The sequence below is a fragment of the Canis lupus genome, chromosome 31 (genome assembly GCF_003254725.2).
Source record: "Canis lupus dingo isolate Sandy chromosome 31, ASM325472v2, whole genome shotgun sequence".
Taxonomy (NCBI): Eukaryota; Metazoa; Chordata; class Mammalia; order Carnivora; family Canidae; genus Canis; species Canis lupus.
The window spans coordinates 27729262-27745654 of record NC_064273.1 but is presented as its reverse complement, the minus strand read 5'-3'; the positions used below and the strand labels follow the sequence as shown (position 1 = coordinate 27745654).

The 16393-nt window shown below is 49.8% G+C and overlaps 1 protein-coding gene across 9 annotated transcripts in view; it reads right to left on the bottom strand.

Moving 5' to 3' along the window:
• The window catches only part of EVA1C (eva-1 homolog C), a 79736-nt gene that overhangs the window by 13949 nt on the left and 49394 nt on the right, over positions 1-16393 (bottom strand). For 8 of the 9 annotated variants that reach the window (XM_035709458.2, XM_035709456.2, XM_025449712.3 and 5 more), the window contains 2 exons: positions 15808-15960; positions 4950-5093 (listed from right to left, as the gene is read on the bottom strand). In XM_035709458.2, coding sequence (XP_035565351.2) covers positions 4950-5093; positions 15808-15960 — 297 coding nt within the window. The remainder of the gene's footprint in view (positions 1-4949; positions 5094-15807; positions 15961-16393) is intronic. The other variant, XM_049104539.1, reaches the window with a different exon arrangement.

Below are 16393 nucleotides of genomic sequence, written 5' to 3'. Positions count from 1 at the left end.
TTGGCCCTAAATCTTGGGACCACCATCCTTCCTATCTGCCAATCCTGGCACCCACCTGTCTGCCCCCTCTCCTGGGAGGAGCCGGGAGGCCCTAGGCTGAGGTCCACGTGTTTCTGTGCCTCTCAGGAGTGACCAGGGTGGGGATGCTGGCCGTGCCTGTGTCTTGGTGACCCTGGAGTACTAGCGGCTGTGGACACGGAGAGATCCCTCCCTGCAGATGTGAGGGGCGGAGCTGAGTTTTCCTGGTCCGGCTTATCCTATTAGGAGGAAAGTCTGAAGCCAGCATGTCCAAGAAGTGAGGCTCGTGGTTAAGCTTGGAGGGAACACACACACAGAGGGGACCTCATTTAGCAAACCGCTGAAGAGGAGCAGTGCAGTGATGCATCCCAGCCGGTCGGTGTGCCCTGTGCTGAGCGGTCTGACATTTGCCAGACGTGCAGCCTGCAGTGGGAAGAGCAAGAGGCCCACAGCCTGAATCACGCCCCAGGGCTCCGCAGAGATGCGGAAATCCTCTGCCCTGCCTAAGCCAGGTGGGAGAGAGAGCCAGGATTAAATGAAGCTCTATAAAATAGGGAGGAAGGGTCTTTTTTACTTTTTAAAAAAAATATTTTATTTATTTATTTATTCATGAGAGACACAAAGACAGAGAGAAGCAGAGACAGAGGCAGAGGGAGAAGCAGGCTCCCTGCAGGAAGCCCGATGCGGGACTCGATCCCGGGACTCCAGGATCATGCCCTGGGCCAAAGACAGGCACCAAACTGCTTGAGCCACGCACGGATCCCCCGGAGTGTTTTTTTTTTTTTTTAAGATTTTATTTATTTATTCATGATAGTCACAGAGAGAGAGAGAGGCAGAGACACAGGCAGAGGGAGAAGCAGGCTCCATGCACCGGGAGCCCGATGTGGGACTCGATCCCGGGTCTCCAGGATCGCGCCCTGGGCCAAAGGCAGGCGCCAAACCGCTGCGCCACCCAGGGATCCCCGGAGTGTTTTTTTTTAAATGCAAACTGATTATGTCCCCTGAGACCACTTGTCCAGGGCTCTCCAGCGCCCTTGGCTAAAAGCCTAGCCTGCCCTCCCCTCCCACTGCCTTCACTTTGCTGACTCCCCCCCACCTGGTCTCACTTGCTTCTAATGCCACCTCCCGCAGGAAGCCCTCCTGGTCCCCCAAGTCCCCAGAGCAGAGATCATACTGCCCACTGTAATTTCCCCTGCCCCCCCCACCATAAGGCGCAATCAGGGTTACTGTGGGTGAGGCATCCCTGCCCCACTGCCTGGGTCATACTAGAGACGGATGGCATGTGTTCCTATAGAAATGAGGACTAGGGCAGCCCGGGGGGCTCAGCGGTTTAGCGCCGCCTTCAGCCCAGGGCGTGATCCTGGAGACCCAGGATTGAGTCCCACGTCAGGCTCCCTGCATGGAGCCTGCTTCTCCCTCTCTCTGTCTCTTATGGATAAATAAGTAAAATCTTAAAAAAAAAAAAAAAAAAAGAGGACCTAGAGCTTGACGTCCAATACTTGTTCCTAATGCACCTCTGCCCCCCCACCCTTGGAGTGGGGTGTCCTCACCCCTGTGTGGACTTAGGGGAACAGCAAATCTGGGTAGAATAGCAAATCTGGACCAGCTGCTGGAGTTAGAAGCAGGGTATTGGAGTAGACATCTATGGGGTGGTTCTTCCCTGACCCTCTTACGTAGGAGCATCTTGACTTGGGTAGAGGCTTGGTTGGGGCCCTCTCTAGGAACCCATGTCACATGGTCTCCGTCCAGGGCAGATCAAAAAGAGGGGGCAGGGGGGCTTACCTGACCCAGCCCAGCCAATTAAATATCTTTCTGGTAGAAATTTGGGATTAAGATTGTCAGACTGCACGTCTCCATGATTGTTAGAAATGGGACATATGAGGGGGTGGCCATGTGCCATTCAGCTCAGGCTCACAGGGATGCTGTGTGCAGGAGAGAGAGAGAGAGAGAGAGAGAGAGAGAGAGAATAAGGAAGCAGAAGAGCCATGAGAGCAGAGATGCCAGAGGTTTGCCATGACCTTGGAGCTTCGGTGTCAGCCCTTCCCTGAGGACTTGCTGCCCTGTCCTGGCTTCCATGGCCTTCCTGCCACCTGTAACCCACCTATCTAACCCCTTTTTGACTTAAACCAGCTCAAATTGGTTCCTTCACTCACAGCCAAAGAGTGCTAACTAGGGCAGATTCCCTCAGAAACTATTGACATCCTCGGTCTTCCACATCGGGTGGGAGAAATTTTTTAAAAATGTAAAACCCCGCATTCCCATTTGGTGACCTAGAAAATATTCAGACATTGCAAATCGCGTTTTAATGATTCAGGTTACACAGGAAAGAGCCATCTGGCCGGGGGTGAAGGAGAGTATAGTTTTAAAACATCAACCACTTAGAAGGTGATTAGGAAGTGTCTGCTTGGGCACCTGGGGGGCTCAGTGTTTGAGCGTCTGCCTTCAGCTCAGGTTGTGATCCCAGGGTCCTGGGACCGAGTCCTACATCGGGCTCCCCACAGGGAGCCTGCTTCTCCCTCTGCCTGTGTCTCTGCCTCTCTCTGTGTCTCTCACGAATAAATAAATAAAAGTAAAAAAAAAAAAAAGTCCAGTCACCATGGTGGGCTGATTTTTCCACCACAAGCCCTCCACTTGCACTTCCACCCAGGACCCCACAAGACTGGGTCTTGGCCATTCTGGGGCTACTTCATGCCACCTTGACCTTACCAGCTCTGCACTTCTCTACCTACTCCATGCCTCGATGGCTGCCCAGACCTACTTGCCAGATTTACCTGTGTGTTTGTTTAGCATCCATCTCTTGCCCTCACCTGATAATTCCAAGGACAAGGACCATGCCTTTTTTTTTTTCCTAACCACCCAATTCTTGGCACTGATGCCACTTGGACACAGAGCACCTGCCCACAGCATGCTGAATGAATGAATGAGGGAGAAGAAGCATGAACTGAAGCAGGACCTCTAGGCCCTGAGAGCCCACCCTCTCTCAGCTAAGAAGAGCCCCAGGGGCCCCTGGGTGGCTCAGTGGTTGAGCATCTGCCTTTGGCTCAGGTCATGATCCTGGGGTCCTGGGATCTAGTTCCACATCAGGCTCCCCACGGGGAGCCTGCTTTTTCCCTCTGCCTATGCCTCTGCCTCTCTCTGTGTCTCTCATGGATAAATAAACAAAATCTTTTTTAAAAAGAAAAAAAAAGCCCCAGCCCTAGGGCTGTCCCCTCATTCTTGCAGGCACACCAGGAAATTCACCTCTTTGCAGGCTACACTCCAACACTCAGCTGGGAGGCTGGATGTTACTAGAACTTCAGAGTGATTTGTGTGGCTTCTCGTGGGAACCCCAGCCAGAATACACTCGATGCTGCCCAGAGCTGCTTGGGCATGGGAGCAGGAAGGAAGCCCAGGAAGGAAAGTAAAACCACACTTCCTGCAGTGCCAGAATAGGTGCTATTATGCTATTATTCTGGAAATGCATTTATGCAGCCCCCTTCGTTGTACCGGTTACAGCCCTGATACCACAGAGGACAACATTTTTAGCTCAGGATATAAAAGGCTGGGGGTGCATCAGAATATTATTAGACCACAAAAAGGAAGGAAGTACTGACACAAGCGACAACATGGATGTACCTCGGAAACACTACGTAAAGAAGTGCCGGCCCCAAAAAACCACATACTGCATGATTCCACTTCTATGAGCTGTTTAAGAGGCAAATCCTAAAGCCTGAGGGCTGACTGATGGTTGCCTGGGTTGGGGAGGTGGAAGTGGACGGATGCCGACAGCTAAAGTGCGTGAGATTTCTTTGGGGGATGATGAGAATGTTCTTAAGTTAACTGCAGTGATGGGGGTACATCCTGTGACTGAAACTAAATTCTGGAATCCAATTCTAAAACCTTTGATTTGTGTGCTGTAACAGGTGCACCGGGTGACCTGTGAATTACATCTCAATCAAGCTGCTACCAAAAGAAAAAAAATGGGGATATCTGGGAGGAGGAGCGGTTTCCACGGGCACAGACATCGGGTTTTTTGTTTTGTTTTGTTTTAGATACGGTTCTCTTTGCTCTCCTTTTGCTCTTACGATCATTTCAATATCAACGGTCCACATGTCAGGCCCACCAACCAGAAATCCACGGTACCCTCAGAGACTAATTAGTGCCGACTCATTTTTAGGTAGCTCTCTAAACTTGGGCTCTAATGAACCAGGCATTTCATTTTCTTGTTTGAAGACACTGGGAGAACCAAGTCATGCTGTCGTGTAACATTTTTAATTGTTTTCGGGTGAGCATTTGATCCGTTGACTCACTGCTGTGGGTATGCAGATAAAATGGTTGTTGGCAGCAGAGAGAGTTAGTCATTTAGAGCCTCAAACCAAGGCTGCAAGGTTAACCAGGAGCCATACAACACTTCTGTGAGCTTGAATAACACACCCCGTAAATTTCAGAGCCTCCTAAGCACCCAGATTAAAATCACTCTTCTCTCATTTGCTTGTTCTTTTTTTTTTTTTAAGATTTTTAAAATTTATTCAGATGAGACATAGAGAGAGAGAGAGGAGAGAGAGAGAGGCAGAGGGAGAAGCAGGCTCCATGCAGGGAGCCCGACGCGGGACTCGATTCTGGGTCTTCAGGATCAGGCCCTGGGCCGAAGGCGGTGCTAACCGCTGAGCCACCCGGGCTGCCCCTGCTTATTATTTTCCTACTCTTCCCATTTGCTGCCAACCTGATGGCTAAAAGACCCTTTAAGACAAATTTTGACCGAAGAACTCGTATTGCTTATCTAATGTGAACCCCATACACAGAAATAAAGGATTTTAAAAGGTACTGTTGGATACTGTGTAGGACAAACACAGTTTCAGGAGTAGCATCGTTTGGTTTGTCGCATTAAAATGCCTTTTGATCCCATGATCCTCACCTCCCAAAGAGGCAACGAACTTCGAGCAGTTTCTTACCACAGGCATAGGTGACAGTGAGGTATTTTTTCACTCCTGGCAGACAGGGGCTCCCGAAATGGTGATTGTTGACCATGATTTTGCATCTCTGCTTCCCATAGCACCTCCTGGATAATACTTGCAAAGCTGAGTAAGACAAGCAGTCTGAAAGGCAGGGAACATCAACAAGAAATTTTATGTTGCATCCGTATCTGGCTACCGTGTAGCTTATGCTACTTTACGTAAGTAACAACACTGAGCTGGATTTCAGAGCTCATGGAGATAGTTTCTGGGATCATTTTATGTCTCATTAAAATACTCAAGATGCTTTATCATATGGGCTAAGTACCATACAGGCAGAGTGGGCCTCCTGACATGTGCTAGGACAGCCCTGAGCTTACGCTGACGCCCTGCTGTCACCATCTGGAAATTCTCACATATCTTTGAGCAAGGGGTCCTACATTTTCATTCTCCAACAAGCCCTGCAAGTTATATAACTAGCCCTGCATACAGAATAGGCAAAATATGAAGATTTTTATGTTTTATGCTTCTTACCACTCCTTAAAATATTTTTATTTATTTGTTTGTTTGTTTTCGTTTATTTTGGAGAGAGAGCATGCGAGCGGAGGGGAGGTACAGAGGGAGAAGAGAGAAAATCTTAAGCAGGATCTATGCTGCTCATGGAGCCAGATCAGTAGGGCTTGATCTTAAGACCCTGAGATCACGACCTGAAATCAAGAGTCAGACGCTTGCTTAATCGACTGAGCCACCCAGGCACCCCTACTTGTCTATTTCGAGAATCCATCACCCCTACGTGAACAGAAGCTCCAAGAGGACAGGGACTCTTTCCATCTTGTTTGTCATCTAATTCCCACATCCTGGCCAGGTGCAGAAACCTAGAAAATAATGATGAACGAATGAATGAGATGAACTAAGAGACATGAGGACATGTTTTTCAGCACCTGCCACAATGCCATCACAACGAGCAAACATTAATCTAACATGTACAGAGGTGAGGCACAGGGGGTGTCATGTGCTGTCAGGAAAAACAAGTCAGAAGAAGTCTATCTTGGATTCGCAGGGTGCGCTGGAGCTGGAGACAAAACCCACATGTGGGACCTGATGTCTGACAATGTGAAACGGGGTGAGTGTCAGCAGTACGTGGCCAGGACAAGAGGTGCTGGGGTCGGAGACAGGAGCGATCGGCATGGACCACAGTGGTCACGACAGGCTTTATGGGGCAGAGGGACTCGGTCACAGGGGAAAGTGCATGAATTGGGTAGAGGCGAGCAAGACAGAGAGGCAGAAACACCACAGTAAGCGGGCTAGCATCACTTAAGCGGAGTCTAGGGGGTCGACCGTGAGCTGGAACAGTGGGTGCAGACGGGGAAGCCACAGAGAACGAGGGGGAAAAGGCACCTGGAGAGAGCCTGAGTTTGCCTCTGCATGCTCAGCCAAAGACAGATTCTATTCTGCAAATGACGTGGGGCCCAAAGGAATGGCTGGTGCCACTGACCTTTAGGGACAGTGCATGGGAGGCCCTGGGAGAGAAAGAGAACCAAACTCCATTTGGAGGAAATTTTAATAATACACACTAGGCGGGGCGCCTGGGCGGCTCCACGGGTTGAGCACCTGACTCTTGGTTTTGGCTCAGGTCACCATCTCAGGGTCGTGGACTGAGCCTTGTTGGGGCTCCGCACTCAACGGGGAGTCTGCTGGAGATGCTCTCTCTCTTCCTCTGCCCCTCCCCCACTCTCTCTAAATGAATGAAGAATGAATGAATGAATGAATGAATGAGTAAAATCTTTTAAAAAATAATACACACTGGAAGGAATTAAAAGCTTGAAGAGCAGAGCACAGAGGAGAGAATTTGAGAGACCTTAAAAAGGTCGGTTCACTTATAACAACACCTAACAACGTTATGACAGCCGTTGCTGGCACTTGTACGTCAACTGATGTGGTGTTTCCAATGACTCTGCGGCATAGGCTATTTATCATAAATGTAATATACCTATTATAATAAGTTACATATAATTGTTTCTATAATACACAAATGAGGGAAATACAAATTAAGACCACAATAAAATATTATTTTGCACTTTCTAGATCAGCAAAACTTAAAAGACTGACAATCCCAAGTGTTGAAGAAGATACGGATCAATGGAAACCCTTGAACTTGGCTGGTGGGAGTATAAACCAACCCTGGAACACGCATGGGCATCTTTTAAATCGGCACATTTCACATCCGCAGACTCAGCAGTTCCACTCCCAAGAGTCTATAGGCTCACAAATCCTTTTCCCAACTCCTTCAGAATTCACAGTCAAGATCTGAGAATGGGATGTACGATTTCTGCATTGGGAAGAAGTAGCCATCTGAATTACGAAATTATTCTTAGAAGCCTGATGTAACTAGCGTTTATTCTGTTACAAAGGAAATACGCATTTAGAGTTGAAAACTTGAAAAGCACAGATAAGCCACAGCTAGAAAAATAAAAATTTCCAGTAAATTCGGGGGAAAAAAAACCCACCTCAAAATGATTAACCTTTAAGGAACCTCCTTCTAGCCACTTTTCCCTGTGTGAATGCCCTTCCCCCTCAATGGTGTCATACACATATTTCGTATGCTACTTTTTTCCCATTTAACATAGCTGTGCAAATTTTAACATGAATATCATTTTAAAGACTTGCGTAATTCTCCATTTTATGGATGCACCAGCTCTATTTACAATACCCAATGCAATCATCATTCAGGGGATTTCTGGTTTTAAACATTAGAAGCAGTTCTATGTTGGGGGGCACCTGAGTGGCTCAGCCAGTTAAGCATCGGACTCTTGATTTCAGCTCAGGTCCTGATCTCAGGGTCCTGGGATTAAGCCCATGCTCAGCGGGGAGTTTGCTGGAGATTCTCTCTCACTCTCTCTCTGCCCCTCCCCCTCCACGTTGCATTCTTTCCTACTCTCAAATAGATAAATAGGTAGATAGATAGATAGATTAAAAAAAAAAAGTTCTATGTGGAACATGCCAAGAGCTAAATATCTATACAACAAGCATGAGAGTTTCCATAGGAATTCTTGGAAGTAGATTGCTTTGTCAAAGGCTATTCAAAATATTAAGGATTTTTTAAAAAATATTTTTATTTATTTATTTATTCATGAGAGACACACAGAGAGGCAGAGACATAGACTGAGGGAGAAGCAGGCTCCCTGCGGGGAGCCCAATGCGGGACTCAATCCCAGGACCCTGAGATCACACCCTGGGCTGAAGGCAGATGCTCAACCACGGAGCCACCCAGGCGTCCCAAAATATTAAGGCTTTTGATACACACCACCAAAGTGTTATCCAGAAGAGTTCTCTTGATTCACACTCCTGCCAGAATTGTACGAGTGCTCTGGGGAACCTTATATTTTCTTAGGACATGTGCCTGACCATATTCTTTAAGACTAATGCAGGAAGGAAAAAGAAATCCATCTCATTTATATGACCACAACCCTGTTTGACCCAAGAGGTTGTGACGAGCGTGATTTACAGAGGTGGGCTTCTCGCTCTTAAATTATCCTGGGAGCAAAAGAGTTTATCTTGGTAAGAGTGAAACCCACAGTGTGTTTTCAGGAAGGGGCCCAAGGTAATTCAGGTCTGACTCAGGTCTGACCGACCATATCCTTGTTGACACTGAGCTCCGAACTGTTTGCAGGATTTATTTCCAAGCCATTATCTCCCTCTGAGGCTGATTTTGTGTGCACCCTCTCTTCCTGGCAAACCATCCTCCACACCCAATACATCTGATAACATGATACTCAACCATTTCATTTTTATTTTTTTTAGCTATTGTTTAACACTGAAACTGAAGCTAATTAATCCTCACAACGTGTGTTTATTTTGATAATTAGGCTGCTCTTGGCAGTGGGGACCCCTAGCACTTTACTCTTTGGCTGGGAAGTCGAGGCCTGCCCACACTTGGCCTTGGGATGGCCTTCGCCCAGACCTTGAGGCCCACTGGGTGGTTTTCTAGTTCTCTTACTAAGGAAACAGCAGGATCTCTGGAGCCCACCCAGAAAATGTAACTGCAGCAGGAAATGACATATCACAGTGGACGCCCGGCCAGGGGCCTTCCCAAAGTTCATGCCCAGGTCTGTGGGAAGGCTCACTCCTTTCTCTGTGAACTTGCAATTGCCCTGGTGTTCACTTGGGGCCAACAATAATCACTCACTGTCACACCTTCCCTTCTCTTCCCCTCGACAAGACATAGGGTCTGATGGATCTGACTTGCTGGAAGATCTTTCAGGTGCATCTTTGAAGGCTCATCAACCTCAAGGTAAGACACCACATGTAGCTGTGTTGGAACTCGTGTGCCGGCGAGATGCCACCTTGTGCAGCTGGTCTCACAGCTGGCTTAGTCATCACTCTTGCGCGTCTCAGCTTTTTTTTTCATAGTTTAGTGTTATATCGAAGTCTCAGTCGGCTAGGGCTGCTGTAACAAGTACCACCTGCTGGGAGCGTAACCAACAGAAATGTATTTCCGTTCTGGAGGCTGGAAGTCCCAGATGTCAGCAGACTTGGTTCCTTCTGAGGCCTCTCTCCTTGGCTTGGGGATGGCCATCCTCTCCCTGTGTCCATGCACGGTCTTCCTCTGTGTGTGTCTGTGTCCTAACTCCCTCTTCTTACAGGCACACAAGTTATATTGGATTAGCACCCATGTGACCTTAATCTAACTTTAACATTTATTTTATTTATTTATTTATTTATTTATTTATTTATTTATTTATAATTTTAAAGATTTTATTTATTTATTCATGAGAGACACAGAGAGAGGCAGAGACACAGGCAGAGGGAGAAGCAGGCTCCATGCAGGGAGCCCGATGTGGGACTCGATCCGAGGACCCCGGGATCACACCCTGAGCCGAAGGCAGATGCTCAACTGCTGAGCCACCCAGGTGCCCCTTAAACATCTCTTTAAAGATCTTCTCTTTGGGGCGTCTGGGTGGCTCAGTCGGTTGAGCGTCTGCCTTTGGCTCAGGGCATGATTCCAGGGTCCTGGGATTGAGCCCTCACATCAGGCTCTCTGCTCAGTGAGGAACCTGCTTCTCCTCCCTCTGCCCTTCCCCCCTGCTTGTGCTCTTTCTCTCTCTCAAAAAATAAAATCTTAAAAAAAAAAATGAGTTTCTGAGATACAAAGAATTCCTCAAAATGCGGATGTGGCTTTGGAACTGAACTTTGGGCATCAGTTGGAAGTGTTAGCAAAAGTCTAAGGCCTTGAAGAGAAGCGCCTCTCTAACCTTTGCACCTTGATGCCAAGTACATCTCAGAGTAGAACTTTCCACCTTCAAAGTGAATGGGCACTGATATGCTAGATATCTCTCTCGAGAGGGAGACTGGTGGCAGGAAAAGCACGTCAAGGATTAACAGCTCTACTCATCATCTAAAAATACTTGGGGGAAAAAAATAAGGGTCCCACCAGGGGTAAAAAAAAAGGGGGGGGGAAGGCTAGAGGGATGGTGGGCGAGAGTGCAAATACAAGAACCACAAAAGCATGGGAAATGTTCATAGTCATTAATATTCAAAGGAAGGCAAATAAGAGGATCATCTTATATCTGTTAAATTAGATCCTAAGAAAAATCACACATACGTCTGCCAGAGTTGCAAGGAAACCCAAAGGCTTACATCGCTGTTTATGCATATAAATTGGTACAAAAAGTTTTTGGAAAGAACTCTGGGGATACATATAAAGAATTGTAAACATGCCCACGCCCTCTTTCAGTATAAAACTTCTGGGAATTTATCCCAAGGAAATAATCCAGAGGAAAGAAAAAGCTACAAGCATAATACACATCACTTAGAATATTTGAAAGTCAGAATCAGTAAGACAACCCCCCCCCCCCAGCCACCAGGGAACGGTAAATTAAATACTATACGATAGCCCTGTCACAAGACGTGAAGAAATGACTGGCATTGTGAGGATTTTGCTGGCGACCTGGAAGACCCCCTGGATATAAAGTGAAATTTCAAACCAGAATCAAACATATCTGTTTCAGAATCACCATTAGGTAAAAACTGTTCTAAGCTCACACACCAGGACTTGGAGGAGACCCTGAAAAAGGAAAGAGCTTCTCACTTGATGGGTAACATCCATGGCTGCACTGGTTTCCTATTTCCCTTAAATGTATTTATGGTGCTGGTTCTGGACGGTCACGGTGATCCTACTCGTCATCTCTCAGAAAGAACTGGGTATGCCCTCCCTCAGGATTTTTTCAGTGCTAAAGCCACGCTCAGCGGAGCTTCCTGGCCTCACTGGGGCCTGGGTGGCCCCCACCACGCGTGTTCCCAGGGAGGCACCAGGGCTGGAGCATATGGGCCTCCACCAGACTGCAGCTCATCCACCAGACGAACCGTACACACATCACCTTCCAGACGCCACAGTGAGGCCTGACCACCCGGCCCCAGACAGTCATCCTACCAAATTCATGTCAGGTCCCAGGATGGAGAATAAACAGCCTTTCCCCCTTCTTCAAAGCGATGTTGCTGAGTTCTTAGAGCAGAGATCACACTGGCAGCCTGTGGACCGGATGTGGCCTGTAGGCATGTTTGGTTTGGCTCATGCACTGTTTTAAAAAGTTGGAACATTTCACATTAAGAAAAAAAAAAAAATCCGGATTTCCAGCATCTCATGAGGGGTTGGAGGCTGTGACGACACCGAGCCCGCATTCTGGGCTGGCAACCATCCACCTGCAGGAGCCCATGGGGGCGCCTCCCTCAGGAGGGGCTCTGATTCATCCAGGCCCTACTCTGGGCCAGGCCCTGCTCCAGCTGCTGGGAATCCTGCGGGCAGCAGACAAGGCTTACCTTCCCCTGGGGGAACAGACCACAGACACGGAATGATGGTTTCCACGTCATGAAGACACAAGGGGAGGAGGCCCGCCTGAGACTGCAGAGACGAGGTGCCTGGCCGGGCAGGGAGCCCCAGGAGACCTGGCTGAGAAGGACATCCGACTTGGTTCCGGCCTGATGGGGCGAAAACATTCCAGGCCAGAGGAAGAGCTTGTGCAAAGGCTCCAGGCTATGAATGAGTGTGCAGTGCCCCACAGTTTGGAGGCCTGGGAGATTGGATTTATTCTAATTACAGTGGGCAAAGCGCAGGGCTTTAAGGGGTGGGGGGTGGGCGTTGTGATCAGATTTATTTTATCAATATCTCTCCGGCTGCCAAGCGGAGAAGGGACTAAGGGAGGATCCTTGGCCTCCCCAGGGCCTCTCCTTTTCCCTGTGAGCCTCTCTCCGGGTGTAGAGCACAGGGCCGGGCGCTCTCCAGGGTTTGGCAGCGGGTCCTGAATGCAGCCAGCAGCCAACCTCAAGTGTAGCCAATGGGGCGAGGGACAGAAGCCCTTGACCGTGAGGGAAGGGAGGGGCCGGGGGGCCAGGACGAGGAAACCTCCTTTTGCCCTGTGACTTTGCCAGGGCTGACACTTTCCAAGTGTCACGCTAAGCAAGGGGCACGGTCTCCCATTCACAGACCTTCCCCGCGCCCACTAGGGCTATTCATGGCACGAGCACAGCTGGCTGACCTAAGGATTCCTCGAGGTCTCTATGGCAACCTGTCCTCTAGCCATGATGTCTGCTAACATTTTCTTTGGCTGATTGCGTTTCCCTTTAAACCCAACTCCCATCCAACTTCCCAGGAACCAAAGGCAGCGACCCAGGGCACGTAAATCACTCACCCTGTGTGCGGATCTGCCCGCTTGGCTGACCGACTTCTTCTGCCCAAAGCAACAGCGGAAGCAGATGTGACTTAGTGCTGCCTCCCCAAACACCTGGGGCTAAGTTCGAAGTAGCAAGCCTGAGACATGGGGTGCCCCACCCCAATATTAAGAAGGAGGGTCCCTTTTTGCAGAAATAGCTCACGTCACCAAGGGCCCCTTATGCAGCCAAGGGGACGAGACCATATGGGAGTCACTACAGGATGTTCAGAAGAACAGCGATCACTCTGGCCCTTGAGAATGCCTCTGGCCACCCTGGGGTAGGGGGTGGGGACGGCAAGCTGGGGAGGAGGGAGACCGCAATGACCTGGCAATGGTCCCCTGGGCCAATGCGGTAGTTGGACCGAAGGAAGAGGGGAGGGAGATGTTCGGAACACATGCAGGTGTTACATGAGAGGGAGACTGGAGTGTCAGGAACCCCCAGGTCACTCACGGGGGCGTGGGGCAGAGGGTGGTGCCGTGACACACCATGGGAAGCCCCCACCAAGACCTCTCTGCCCCGTCTGGCACCCAAGCCTGTTAAATGGGAGTCCTCTCCCCCAGAGCTCCCCCAGCACTTCACTCCGCCTGTCTTTCTGGGCCACCAGGGCCACCAGAGCCACCCTTCAAATGACCCTCCACCATCCACCACCGAGGGGCCTTCCTTCCCGGAACACCAGGCCAGGGGCCTTGGTGGCACGCATTCCTTGGGAACAGCTTTTTGTTCTCTCTCTAGTCTTGCCCAAGAATTTGCCTGTGTGGTCAGTGACTTTACAGTCTTTTATTTTTTCAGATCCAGGATACTGGTTTTGTATGAATCTCTTCTTAAAAATGAATGTTCAATTCCACATGTGACGGTAGCAATTTAATACGCTCGGAGCTCGTTTTAGATTCTGATGAATACAGTGCAGCTCTCTGGGCTGTCTCCCCGTGGGGACTGACTGTTCCCTCTGGTAATACGGAGGATACAGGTCAGGCCCGCTTTCCCACCGCAGACTGGGGTACGTGATGGTTAATTTTACATCTCAACTCAGCTAGGCCAGGGTGTCCCGTCATTTGGTCAAACACCAGTCTAGATGTGGTTGTGTAGATATTTTAAGGACGGGACTAACATTTAACATTTAAAGGGGCCTCTGAGTAAAGCAGATTACCCTTCCAGGTGTGGGTGGGCCTCAACCAATCAGTTGAAGGACTGAAGGGCAAAGTCAGGCCCGCTGAGGATGCGGGCGGCTGCTACTCCCTTTGCTCATTAAAACTTCAGAAACCTGATTTCAGGGAACTCAACTTGTAGACTCCAGAGTCTCACAAGGCTTCTCTGAAGACTCCGGCGTATCCCTGATTAACTGGCTGTGTCTGCAGGCCTGAAAGCAAGGACTGCCAGCCCTGTGCTTGTCACATAGCAAGGGGCTTCCATCTTGCCCTGCTGAGCCCCCCTTAGGCTGTGTCTCTTGCCGTCAGGTATGCATCCAAGAAGACAGGTGGCAGCTCCAAAAACCTGGGAGGAAAGTCACCAGGCAAACGCTTTGGCCTCAGGAAAATGGAGGGTCACTACGTTGATGCTGGCAGCATCCTTGCAACTCAATGCCACTTCCGTTGGCGCCCAGGAGCCCATGTGGGCCTTGGGAAGAAGAAGCACCTGTATGCCCTGGAGGAGGGAGTGGTCGCCACACTAAGGAGGTCTATGTGCCCAGTCCCAGCAACACAGAGGCTGTGGAGCTGGTTACCAGGCTGCCCAAGGGTGCTGTGCTCTATAAGACTTTTGTCCACGTGGTTCCTGTGAAGCCTGAGGGCACCTTCAAACTGGTAGCTATGCTTTGAATTCCTGGGGCCATTGGATGGAGACTGGAGCCCAGGTGACAGGAGAGGGTGGCACCAGGAGAAGTCAAGAGTTGGGGATGGCAAGGCCTCCTGAGGAAGCCCACTTGGTAATGACTGTAGAAGACTCTGAAATGACTGGCTAGGAAGCCTTTTGGGAGCCCTGACCTGGGGCCAAAAATAAAGTTTGCTGGAGTCAAAAAAAAAAAAAAAAAAAAAAGGCCAGGTCTTCCGAATACAGAAATTTTCTTCCAGGCTGCAACCCAGAAAATCTGCCCGTTTGCAGCCCGGTACCCCCACAGGACATAGACTCAAGATTGAACACCAGCTCTTACCTGAGTTCCCAGACTGTCAACCTGCCCCAAGCTTTCAGATTTGCCAGGCTCCACCGCCGTGTGAGCCGATTCCTTACCATCAGTCTCTCTTCCCCAAATACATATACGCATCTCCTGTGGGTTCGGTTGCTCTGGAGAGCCCTGACTAATCATAACATCGGGTGACTCCGATGGGGGGAGCTTCCGGCCCTACATCCTGGCCATCACCTCTCAGCGCCAGACGGCAGATCGCTGCGAAGAACGACCCACTGAGCTCCGCTGCACACTAAACAACCGGGGATGGTCCAGGCTCTTCTCTCTACCTGGACGCCGCCCCAGGTATCTGTAGGTGTCCTCCTTCGAGTCTCTGCTCAGCATCCCGGAGACCCCGGAAGACCATGCCTCTCTGCAGCACACCCCAGCCTCCCCAACGTCCCTTCCGCTGTGGGCTTTTCCACTTAGTACATATGTGGACCTGAAATACGACACGCGGGCTCCTTCTGTTTGTTCATTCTCTCACAACCTCTTTGTCCATTGCTGGAAGATCAGTTCCATGTAGACCATGTGTTGTTAGTCCCTGAGACTCCCTCACACCTAGAACAGGGCCCTGCATACAGTCGGTGCTCAATAACTATTTGGTGTGAAATGACTAAACAGTGGACAGATTTAGGAATGTGGGGCAGGGATCCCTGGGTGGCGCAGCGGTTTAGCGCCTGCCTTTGGCCCAGGGCGCGATCCTGGAGACCCGGAATCGAATCCCACATCGGGCTCCCGGTGCATGGAGCCTGCTTCTCCCTCTGCCTGTGTCTCTGCCTCTCTCTCTCTTTCTCTGTGTGACTATCATAAATAAATAAAAATTTAAAAAAATAATCTAAAAAAAAGGAATGTGGGGCAGAAGGAGGCAGGACCCTGAGGGTGGTTCCTCCCTGCCCTCGAACCTCCCTCTCCTCCAGGTCCTGACCCCTAGATGGGGAGCCAGGGCCCTATCCCCTCGGCACCTAATGGTAGCCACACAAAAACACATACCAAAGGGGGGGAGCCGCTCCCCTTCCGAGGAGCAGATGTCCCTCTCCTGGGTCCTCCTGCCATAGCTCGCAGAGTAGATGTTGAGAAACTTTGAAGGGTGGCAGTGCAGTTTCAGCTCTTGGTCTTCACACACGGTTTTGTTTTTTAATTCATCTGAAGCAGAAACAAAAATCAGCGGCACCATCAGCTCCTCTCAGAAGGAATCGGGGAGCCCTGCCCAAGCCCTGGCCACTCATCCCCCTCTGGGGCTGCACCCTGAGAAGGACAGTGGGAACCAACCCTCCATCCCCATGGGGTCTGACCCTGGAATAAAAAGCGCCCCCTTCAGGAAGAGGGCGGGAATGACAGCAGGTGCACAGAGAGGAAACAGGGGCCAGGGACCAAGTACAGAAGGCAGGGCTCGCTGGACTGGATTTGGGGATGGGCCTGGCCATAAAGGATGTTGAGAGAGAGAGAGAGATTCCTTAATTGAAGGAAGCCTTTCCTCAAACGTTGGCTTGGACCCACATAGTTAAAGACCAGGAATTATCTGCCTGCAGATTAAATTTCTGGAGACAGCCCGATTAATAAGCCTCACTGCCAGACT